At 44.3% G+C, this 12,091-nt stretch overlaps 1 protein-coding gene across 1 annotated transcript in view; it reads left to right on the plus strand.

Moving 5' to 3' along the window:
- The first annotated feature begins 1,829 nt into the window (after positions 1-1,829).
- Positions 1,830-12,091, plus strand: part of LOC126210423 (chymotrypsin-like protease CTRL-1) — a 142,316-nt gene continuing 132,054 nt past the window's right edge. Inside the window, exon 1 of the mRNA XM_049939654.1 lies at positions 1,830-1,997. Within this exon, the coding sequence (XP_049795611.1) occupies positions 1,952-1,997 (46 nt within the window). The 5' untranslated portion in view covers positions 1,830-1,951. The remainder of the gene's footprint in view (positions 1,998-12,091) is intronic.

Consider the following 12,091-nt stretch of genomic DNA (forward strand, 5'->3'; position numbering starts at 1 on the left):
TTTGTCTTGAAACAACAGAATTCTTTTTTATACCATTAATCGATACATGTACATAGATTTACTGGCACCGCGAAAGAACGGCACAGATAAAGAATAATAGATTCTGTCGCTGCTATGCGATGGTTCATTTCTTTCACTTTACAATTGTTCGATAACTTTAGGCCATCAGGCGTTTACTATTGAGCGTGTATTAGTGTTTGTGAGGCGAAAGTTACTAATATTACATCCCCAAATAGCAAAACTCATTTATTACTTTAAGCATCTCATTTCCTAATCTAATACCCTCAGAATCACCTGATTTAATTTGAGTACATTCCATTATCCTCGTTTTGCTTTTGTTGATGTTCATCTTATATACTCCCTTCAAGACACTGTCCATTCCGTTCAACTGCTGTTCCAAGTCCTTTGCTGTCTATGACAGAATTACAATGTCATCGGCGAACCTCAAAGTTTTTATTTCTTCTCCATGGATTTTAATACCTACTCCGAATTTTTCTTTTGTTTCCTTTATTGCTTGCTCAATATACAGATTGAATAACATCGGGGAGAGGCTACAACCCTGTCTCACTCTCTTCCCAACCACTGCTTCCCTTTCATGTCCCTCGACTCTTATAACTGCCATCTGGTTTCTGTACAAATTATGAATAGCCTTTCGCTCCCTGTAGTTTACCCCTGCCACCTTCAGAATTTGAAAGAGTGTATTCCAGTCAACACTGTCAAAAGCTTTCTCCAAGTCTACAAATGCTAGAAACGTAGGTTTGCCTTTTCTTAATCTTTCTTCTAAGATAAGTCGTAGGGCAGTATTGTCTCACTTGTTCCCATATTTCTGCGGAATCCAAACTGATCTTCCCCGAGTTCGGCTTCTACCAGTTTTTCCATTCGTCTGTAAAGAATTCGCGTTAGTGTTTTGCAGCCGCAACTTATTAAACTGATAGTTCTTCTTGAAGTCTGAGGGTATTTCGCCTGTCTCATACATTTTGTCAGGACTGGCTCTCCCAAGGCTGTCAGTAGTTCTAATGGAATGTTGTCTACTCCTGGGGCCTTGTTTCGACTGAGGTCTTTCAGTGCTCTATAAAATTCTTCACGCAGTATCATATCTCCCATTTCATCTACATCCTCTTCCCTTTCTATAACATTGCCCTCAAATACATCGCCCTTGTATAGTCCCTCTGTATACTCCTTCCACTTTTCTGCTTTCCCTTCTTTGCTTAGAACTGGGTTTCCATCTGCGCTCTTGATATTCATATAGGTTTGAAATGAATGCCAATATGGCGCCTCATAACTCTGTACTGAAGGAAGACGGCGTGCATGTGACGTAGGTGGCGTTGTGCCATCTCATTGGTCAACACTCAGACGCACGATCAGAATATCTGACATGCCAGAAATTGCTCTGCACGTTCGGAAAGATTCCCGAACGTGCTATTCCACGCTATGACGTCAGAAACTCGGCACGCTCAATGCTCAACGTTCGGATGCATGGTCCGTTTGCCGACGGCTTTACGGTCAGAAATTGCAAAAGTCCCTTTACGTTTTGACTTCCCCTCGTACATACGGAGACTGCCGCACCGAGTCGCTACCGTCTGGAACAGATGACTGTTGCAGATTTTACGTCTTCAAATCCGGACGGCCGTTAAGCGGATTTGAACCGTCATCTTCCCGAACGTCAGTCCAGTGTGCTAATCAGTGTGCCATGTTGCTCTGTTATGGATTATGAAGTACAGTTTTCTGCACGTTATGCAAGGTAGTGCGGGGAATTCCCGAAGTGGTGACACTATTTGCTATCTGCGTCCGTATCAAACGCGGAAGGTCGTATAGGTGACGTGCGAGCGTGGCCAGCGGCCAGGGGCATTCTGGGCTGTCTGATGGCACGCTTCCTGTACCGGATGGCACAGCGGCACATCCTTTTGTTCCGGTCGCGCATTGTTTGGCGGAGCTCGGTCCAGTCGCCGCCATGATCAGCTGTGGAGTGGTCCTTTTGCTGACCAGCGCTGCTGTCGGTAAGAGACTTAAGAAACCACGCACTTTTGTCACATTCTAACAGTCGCGACACTCCGTCCCGTTTTTGTTACCCCCAGCGTTAGCAGCACCCCAAACGGCTGCAGGTTCGAATCCTGCCTCGGACACGAATGTGTTTGATGTCCTTAGGTTAGTTAGGTTTAAGTATTTCTAAGTTCTAGGGGACTGATGACCTCAGATATTAAGTACCATAGCGCTCAGAGCCATCTGAACCAGCCCCAAACGGTCAGCAAGCGACACTTCTGAATACGTTATCGGACGAGTGCGAATACCAACGTTTATGTTGATTTGTAACATAGTTTTTACACTAGGGAGAGTGGGTAATGCCACAAAAATCGACAATAACTAAAAAATTACACCACATTTGTGATTAATTAGTTTCGTTAAGCATGGGAGATACGAAACGGTGAATTACAGTACAGTTTACTTACGGTTCTCGTGTAATATACAGACATTTATTTACTGAATAACGTCTTTTTCCTTTAATAACAAAAAATTGCTAGTAAATACTAGGAGACCTGAGATTTTAGAGAAAGACGTTGTATATCTATCCAACGATGCAGAGTTTTGTTCGCTACACTTTCGGCGAAATCAGTGAAAGTGGAAACCTCTATCGAATGTAATGCCTACATTACTTAACGTATCAAATAGGCCATAACAACTGTAGTTTAAGGTAAATCTCACAGGTGTGTAATAAATCGTCTCAACGCAAGAGAAATCAATTCCACAATTGTTGCTAAACCTGGGCCACAAACGGCAAGAATCTTCGACATATTTGCTTTTGAAGCAAAAGTTATTACGTTTAGGAAAAGACTCGTGTACTAGGAAGTCGAGTGAAGTGTAAGAAAGGGTGAATCACTAAAAAAATTTAAGTGCCAAGTAAAGTGCCCGTGATAATAATAACAGACAATAACAGAAATGTATGCTTCTCATGCATGAAATGGGCCGGCCTTTGTGACCGAGCGGTTCTAGGCGCTTCAGTCTGGAACCGCGCGACCGCGACGGTCGCAGGTTCGAATCCCGCCTCGGGCATGGATGTGTGTGATGTCCTTAGGTTAGTTAGGTTTAAGTAGTTCTAAGTTCTAGGGGACTGATGACCATAGATGTTAAGTCCCATAGTGCTCAGAGCCATTTGAACCATGCATGAAATGTGCTTATATTCTCTTGCTTTCAGCGAAGTAAGCAGCAGATGCAGACGTATTCGAAAGTATTACTTCATGAATGACTTGTAGCTTATGTCATTAAATCGGTGTGCTTCGGCTGTTTTTATATGTATTTCATGATGTTTCATATCTCTTGGTAATTTACTAACGTATGGAACGCAAAACTATTCCGTTAGTTAAGTAGAAAATAATTGAAAACAAACTTTATCCATACGAAGCATGTGATTGTCTACTTCCTCTCAGCTTGGAGCGCTAGTGCCGCTCCAGTTCTCAAACTGTAACTAACTTTCGCGCCAGTGAGTGTCGTCACTATTTATTAGACTGTGGTTCAATCGCACAGTGATGCGCAGGATGTGCGCAACACTTGCGTATTCACGATCGATTGCTGTTTCATTGGCCACAATAACTGCAATCGGATCGTATTCAACTTCCAGTTACGTCGCTGAAAAAAAAAAAAAAAATAATAAAAAAAAAAATAAAATAAAATCTGTGTGTGTATGTAGTTCGATTTCGCGCCCTAGATTTTTTCCTGGAAACATCGGGATAAAATCATAACAAATGTTTCGTATTAATAAGTAATTCAATTATCAATATATTTAAAACAACGGTTACATAGAGTAGTATAATGGTTGCAGGGCAGGCGAATGACGAGTTTGACTGTTGCTAGCCGATTTATGCCCGATGAGACAGTCACGTAATCACTCAGCGTCATATTTTTATTTCCGTTTCGACGCAGCCGTAGCACTTGCATATATGTGAATGACTTTCCGCTTAACATTCAAAAAGAAAAATTGGAGCTTTCTGCAGACGATGCTAGTGTTGAAACAAACCCCATCTGAGAGAAAACAGAAGATTAAGTAAATGATATTTTCCAAAGAATTATTAAGTGGTTCTCTGATAGTAAAATGACCATAAATCTTGAGAAAAAACACTGCATTCGATTCTGTATAACAAGCAAAGTCGTACCAACAAATGTGTAGGACGCGAGCGGGAGTCAGTAACTAGGGTAGAATGCTCCAAATTTTTAGGTGTACATATTGATGGAAACTTGAACTGGAAGAAGCATATTGCTGATCGTCTCAAACACTTAACTACAGGAACTTTAGCTCTTCGTACAATTGCTAATCTTGGAAACAAACGTATGAACGTCCCGATGTATTTTGCGTATTGCCACTCAATAATGTTTTACGGAATGATTTTGTGGGATAACTTATAACTTAGAAAGAAAGTATTGACTACACAAAAGCTAGCAGTAAGCATAAAATGTGGTGTTCACCCATGTACGTCATTTTAGTACCTCTACAAGGAGTCATATGAGACGAAACCTATCATTATATTGTAATTTGCAATTTAATACGTATTTTCACTTATATTCAAGCGAATAATTGTATTGTCTCTCTTTTCGTTATACGAGGGTCGTTCAATAAGTAACGCCCCACATTTTTTTTTCATAACGTGTTTATTGTTAAGAGTCAGACTTTGGTGACAATATACATTAACATGTCTTGTCCATGTCCTACTTTTCTAAGTAGTCTCCATCACGTTCTATGGCTGTACGCCAACGTTATGAAAGAGCATGTATTTCCCTGCTGGTAAAAGCTCTTGCCCTGTTGGCGTAACCGTGTTTTCACCCCATGACTGACATTCTCGTCATCTCCAAAGTGTGTTTCCTGCAGAGAATCTTTAAGCGGCCCAAAGAGATGGAAGTCCGACGATGTCAGGTGTGGACTGTAGGGTGGATGAGGCAATGATGTCCAACCCAATTAAGCGATGTGTTCCTGGGTTCTCAGACTTGTGTGTGGGCGTGCATTATCGTGTTGGAGCAAGATTTCTGCTGCATTCTTGTCCGATCACTCACGTCGGAAACGGTTCTTAATCAGAGTCTTCACATATACCTCTGAATTGATAGTTGACCCTCTTGACATCACATCCACGAGAATGATGCCATCACAATCCCAGAAGACTGTCACCATGACTTATCCCGCAGAGGGGGTTGTCTCGAATTTCTTCTTTTGAGGTGAATGAGGATGATGTGACTCCATGGACTGTCTTTTTGTTTCCAGCGCAAAGTGGAGCATCCAGCTTTCGTCCCTCGTAACGGTCCGTGACAGAAACGCCTCTGCGTCGATCTCAAAACGCTCCAAAAATTCAAATGAAATGGTCTGTCTTTGAATCTTGCGGTCCGCTGTGAGCATTCGTGGCACCCATCGTGAGCACGTCTTTGAATATCCGAGAGTCTCGATCATTGCAGACGCACTACCAGTGCTGACCAGCAACTGAAGAGTCAATTTTCGAGTTGTGATGCGCCGGTCGGCACGAATAATGGCATCCGTACGATTCAGCATGTCTGAAGCAGTGGCTGTGGCAGGACGTCCCGAGCGTGGCTGATCATAGAATTCTGTTTCTGCATTTCCTGAGACTGTAACTTCTGTTACCCATCACCCAACTATCAATTGCAGCATTGCCATACACAGCACACAAACTTTTATGGATGTTCACCACGGTTTCTTTTTCTGCACTCAAGAATTCAATAACAGCACGCTGCTCGTGACGTGAGTCGTATGTAGACGCCATTTTGACGCTGTACTACGGCTCTGCTATCTACCAGAACGGTTCGAAACTTCACCGGTGCACAGAACAAACATCAAATTTGAAGCATCAACAAGGGGTTTTCTCATCCCTGGATACACTTTTTTTCCTTTCACCATTTTGCAGTGGTGTCAGCAAGAAAAAGTTTGGTGAAAGTTTGAAATTAAGCGTAAAATTTATACAATTTTGAAATAGTCCCAATATTCGCGCGTCGTCAGTTACGTTTCCTCAAGAAAAACGCACAGTTCCGAACTGTAATACTTGTCTTGTTGTGTAAGCTTTTTAACATGAGATTGTACCTCTTGGTGAGTAGATTATGACACCATTATCAGTTCGGTCACTAACTATATTAAATACTAAAACTCAAACCTTTTTTTTTGCTCCTAGATGCCGTTAACCAGGCAACCTGTAGCAAGTACCATGAACCGGGTTAGCCATTTAGTAATCTGCTGTAGATCAATCGGCACATACAGTGTACAGGAAAGTAATTTTAGAGGAGGTCGAATAGCGCAAAATCTGCCAGCTAACCGTATGTCCGCAATGAACTGTTGTGGAACAACCCACGTGAAACGGCAGACAACCATACATGAGTGCGCTTGAGGTCAATACCGGTCAACAGCTGGTCGCTAAAATTTTTGAGGTGACGACAATCATTTGCACTACGCCAGGAATTATCGAGAGTATCAGCCAATCTTTTCGTTGACGATATCAGTGAGTAATATGTGGTTTAATATTTAATTTTTGCTTTATTTTCCGTCAGCGTGTTAGTCTATAATCACTGATCTACGTCCGCTTCCGCATCGTAACGGTAGCGTTTCCGCCTAACATGCAGGGGGCCCGGGTTCGATTCGCGGTAGCGGGCACGGTAGGTTCAAATGGTTCTGAGCACTATGGGACTTAACTTCTGAGTTTATCAGAACTACTTAAACCTAACTAATCTAAGGACGTCACACACATCCATGCCCGAGGCAGGATTCGAACCTCCGACCGTAGCGGTCGCGCGGCTCCAGACTGTAGCGCCTAGAACCGTTCGGCCACCCCGGCCGGCGCGGGCACGGTAGCTCAGCGTGTTCGGTGAGAGAGTTCTCTATCCTCTGTAATAAAAAAAACTGAGTGAACGGATCAACGACGAACCTGAACGGGTGTCATCGGACGTCCGCCCCGAACGAATTCAACGAACAATATAGAACAAAAAAATTCCCGGCAGGGGACTGGGTGTTGTGTGTCCTTCATCATCATTTTCATCATCATTGATCCGCAGGTCGCCGAAGTGACGTCAACTAAAAAGGTTCGCAGGAGAGCTTCTGTAAAGTTTGGAACGTAGGAGACGAGGTAATGGCAGAAGTACAGCTGTGAGGAGGGGGCGTGAGTCGTGCTTGGGTAGCTCAGATGGTAGAGCACTTGCCCGCGAAAGGCAAACCCGAGTTCGAGTCTCGGTCTCGCACACAGTTTTAATCTGCCAGGAAGTTGCAGAGTGAAAATCTCATTCTGGTAAAAAGGACTTGCAATACGGCGGCCGAACTCCCCCGCATGGGGCCTCCCGGCCAACAATGCCATACGATCATTTCCATTGATCTACGTGTCAGAATAAATGATCATTCACTCTGTCCACAGATTAGCGAAAATTAAAACACGTCGTCTTTATACTTCATTGGTACATAGTCCAGTGACTGTGGCTACCGCCTGTGTTCGAAGTCGGCCGCGTTGTTTAAGGCGCCATGTCACGGACTGCACGGCCCCTCCCGTCGGAGGTTCGAGTCCTCCCTCCGGCATTGGTGTGTTTGTTGTTCTTAGCATAAGTTTGTTTAAGTAGTGGGGGACCGATGACCTATGCAGATTGATCCCTTAGCAATAAACACACATTTGAACATTTTTTTTGTGTTCGAAGTCAACGTGAAGTAACCATTCATACAGCAGGTGGCAGCACTACCAGTGGATGGAATATGAAGCGTCTCGGGGGAAGAGAAAATAAGTGAAGTCGTCGTCGTAATGCGGAAACGGAGCGATTTATCTGACGTCTGAAAGGGGAGCATCATTGGCTTTCAGGCAAGCGCGAAAGCATTTCCGAAACAGCTAAACTTGTAACCTGTTTGCATGCAGTTGTGCGTGCTGCTATCCAAAACCAGCGCTGAGGCCACTGTAGTGTACCATAGTCCATAGATGTCAGGGGTGAAGGACAGGCGAATACGAGGGGCGTTTGAAAAGTCCGTGCAAAAATAAAAACTACTTAGGTATTTGGGGTAAACCTTTTTTATTTTTCGACATAGTCTCCTTTCAAATTCTAAAGGTGGCAGGGGTAAAATACAGGGAGCGAAAGGCTATTTACAATTTGTACAGAAACCAGATGGCAGTTATAAGAGTCGAGGGGCATGAAAGGGAAGCAGTGGTTGGGAAGGGAGTAAGACAGGGTTGTAGCCTCTCCCCGATGTTATTCAATCTGTATATTGAGCAAGCAGTAAAGGAAACAAAAGAAAAATTCGGAGTAGGAATTAAAATCCATGGAGAAGAAATAAAAACTTTGAGGTTTGCCGATGACATTGTAATTCTGTCAGAGACAGCAAAGGACTTGGAAGAGCAGTTGAACGGAATGGATGGTGTCTTGAAGGGAGGATATAAGATGAACATCAACAAAAGCAAAACGAGGATAATGGAATGTAGTCGAATTAAGTCGGGTGATGTTGAGGGTATTATATTAGGAAATGAGACACTTAAAGTAGTAATGGAGTTTTGCTATTTGGGGAGCAAAATAACTGATGATGGTCGAAGTAGAGAGGATATAAAATGTAGACTGGCAATGGCAAGGACAGCGTTTCTGAAGAAGAGAAATTTGGTTACATCGAGTATCGATTTAAGTGTCAGGAAGTCATTTCTGAAAGTATTTGTATGGAGTGTAGCCATGTATGGAAGTGAAACATGGACGGTAAATAGTTTGGACAAGAAGAGAATAGAAGCTTTCGAAATGTGATGTTACAGAAGAATGCTGAAGATTAGATGGGTAGATCACATAACTAATGAGGAGGTACTGAATAGGATTGGGGAGGAGTTTGTGGCACAACTTGACCAGAAGAAGGGATCGGTTGGTAGGACATGTTCTGAGGCATCAAGGGATCACCAATTTAGTATTGGAGGGCAGCGTGGAGGGTAAAAATCGTAGGGGGAGACCAAGAGATGAATACACTAAGCAGATTCAGAAGGATGTAGGTTGCAGTAGGTAGTGGGAGATGAAGAAGCTTGCACAGGATAGAGTAGCATGGAGAGCTGCATCAAACCAGTCTCAGGACTGAAGACCACAACAACAACAACAGTCTCCTCTTAGACTTATACACTTCGTCCAACACTGTTCTAATTTGTTGATCCCTTCCGAATAATAGGAATTGTCCAAGTCTGATAGCCGGCACGGTAGCTCGGCGTGCTCGGTCAGAGGGCTAGCTACCCCCTGCAATAAAAAAACTGAGTGAACGGATCAACAAAGAACCTGAACCGGTGTGATCGGACGTCCGCTGCGAACAAATTCAACGAACAATATTGAACAAAATGAGATCTAAGCAAAAAAAAAAGTGGTCAGCGCGACGGACTGTCTATCCTAAGGGCCCGGGTTCGATTCCCGGCTGGGTTGGAGATTTTCTCCGCTCAGGGACTGGGTGTTGTGTTGTCCTAATCATCATTTCATCACCATCGACGCGCAAGTCGCCGAAGTGGCGTCAAATCGAAAGACTTGCACCAGGCGAGCGGTCTACCCGACGGGAGGCCCTCGTCGCACGCCATTATTATTATTATTGTCCCGTCAACCAATTCTTCAAATTGGGGAACAAGCAGTAGTCCGAGGGAGCCAAGTCTGGAGGACAGGGAGGATGTGAAACGAGTTGGAATCCTATTTCCATTAATTCTGCGACCGCAACTGCTGAGGTGTGTGCTGGTGCATTGTCGTGATGGAAAAGGACTTTTGTGCGGTCCAATCGCCGGTGTTTTTCTTACAGCTCGGTTTTCAGACGGTCCAATAACGGTGAATAATATGCACCTGTAATAATTTTACCCTTTTCCAGATAGTCGATGAGGATTATCTCTTGCGAATCCCAAAAGACAGTCGCCAGAGCCTTTCCGGCCGAAGGACTGGTTTTCGTCTTTTTTGGTGCAGATTCTCCCTTGATAACCGATTGTTTAGATAGTTGTTTGGTATCAAGGGTATAGTAATGTATCCATATTTCATCCACAGTGACGAAACGACGCTTAAAGTCCTGCTGATTCTTCCTGAACAGCTGCAAACCATCCTTGCTACACTTCACACGATTCCGTTTTTGGCCAAGCGTGAGCAGTCACAGGACCCATCTTGAGGATTGCTTTCTCATGTCCAAATGTTTATGCAAAATTTTACGTACCCGTTCATTCGAGATGACCACAGCACTAGCAGTCTCACACACCTTAACTCTTTTGTCATCCATCACCATATCATGGATTTTATCAATGATTTCTGGAGTCGTAACCTCCACAGGGCGTCCAGAACGTTCAGTATCACTTGTGCCCATATGGCCACTCTGAAAATTTTGAAACAACTTATAAACTGTTCTAATCGAAGGTGCAGAGTCACTGCAATGTTTATCAAGCTTCTCTTTAGTCTCCTGAGGCGTTTTGCCTTTCACAAAGTGATGTTTAATCACCACACCAAATTCTTTTTCGTCCATTTTTTGACAGTCACTCGACTTCCTTGATTCACACGAATACCAAACACATAGAAATAGACATATATGGCTTAAATTTGATGTGCGTTCTTTCTAAAGATGCTACTAACTAAACATGACCTCAATCCGCGCTGGTGGTGCCATCTCTCGGACTTTGCAAGGACTTTTCAAACGCCCCTCATACACTACTGTCCATTAAAATTGCTACACCAAGAAGATGACGTGCTACAGACGCGAAATTTAACCGACACGAAGAAGATGCTGTAATATGCAAATGATTAGCTTTTCAGAGCATTCACACAAGGTTGGCACCGGTGGCGACACCTACAACGTGCTGACATGAGGAAAGTTTTTTTTTTTTTTTTTAAATGGCTCTGAGCACTTTGGGACTCAACATCTTAGGTCATAAGTCCCCTAGAACTTAGAACTACTTAAACCTAACTAACCTAAGGACATCACACACACCCATGCCCGAGGCAGGATTCGAACCTGCGACCGTAGCAGTCCCGCGGGAGGAAAGTTTCCAGTCGATTTGTCATACACGAACAGCAGTTGACCGGCGTTGCCTGGTGAAACGTTGTTGTAATGCATCGAGTAAGGGGGAGAAAGGCGTACCATCACGTTTCCGACTTTGGTGAAGGTCAGATTGTAGCCTATCGCGATTGCGGTTTATCGTTTCACAACATTGCTGCTCGAGTTGGTCGAGATCCGATGAGTGTTGGCAGAATATTGAATCGTTGGGTTCAGGAGGGTAATACGGAACGCCGTGCTGGATCCCAACGGCCTCGTATCACTAGCAGTCGAGATGACAGGCATCTTATCCACATGGCTGTAACCGATCGTGCAGCCACGTCTCGATCCATGAGTCAACAGACGGAGACGTTTGCAAGACAACAACCATCTGCACGAACAGTTCGACGACGTTTGCAGCAGCATGGACTATCAGTTCGGAGACCATGGCTGCGGACACCCTTGACGCTGCATCACAGACAGGAGCGCGTGCGATGGTGTACTCAACGACGAACCTGGGTGCACGAATGGCAAAACGTCATTTTTTCGGATGAATGCAGGTTCTGTTTACAGCATCATGATGGTCGCATCCGTGTTTGGAGACATCGCGGTGAACGCACATTGGAAGCATGCATTCGTCATCGCCATACTGGCGTATCATCCGGCGTGATGGTATGTGGTGCCATTGGTTACACGTCTCGGTCACCTCTTGTTCGCATTGACGGCACTTTGAAGAGTGGACGTTACATTTCAGATGTGTTACGACCCGTGGCTCTACGCTTCATTTGGTCCCTGCGAAACCCTACATTTCAGCAGGATAATGCACGAGCGCATGTTGCAGGTCCTGTACGGGCATTTCTGGATACAGAAAATGTTCGACTGCTGCCCTGGCCAGCACATTCTCCAGATCTCTCACCAACTGAAAACGTCTGGTCTGTGGTGGCCGAGCAACTGGCTCGTCACAATACGCCAGTCACTACTCTTGATGAACTGTGGTATCGTGTTGAAGTTTCATGGGCAGTTGTACATGTAAACGCCATACAAGCTCTGTTTGACTCAATGCCAGGAGTATCAAGGCCGTTATTACGGCCAGAAGTGGTTGTTCTGGGTACCGATTTCTCAGGATCTATGCACCCA

The sequence above is a fragment of the Schistocerca nitens genome, chromosome 10 (assembly GCF_023898315.1).
Source record: "Schistocerca nitens isolate TAMUIC-IGC-003100 chromosome 10, iqSchNite1.1, whole genome shotgun sequence".
NCBI classification, from domain to species: domain Eukaryota; kingdom Metazoa; phylum Arthropoda; class Insecta; order Orthoptera; family Acrididae; genus Schistocerca; species Schistocerca nitens.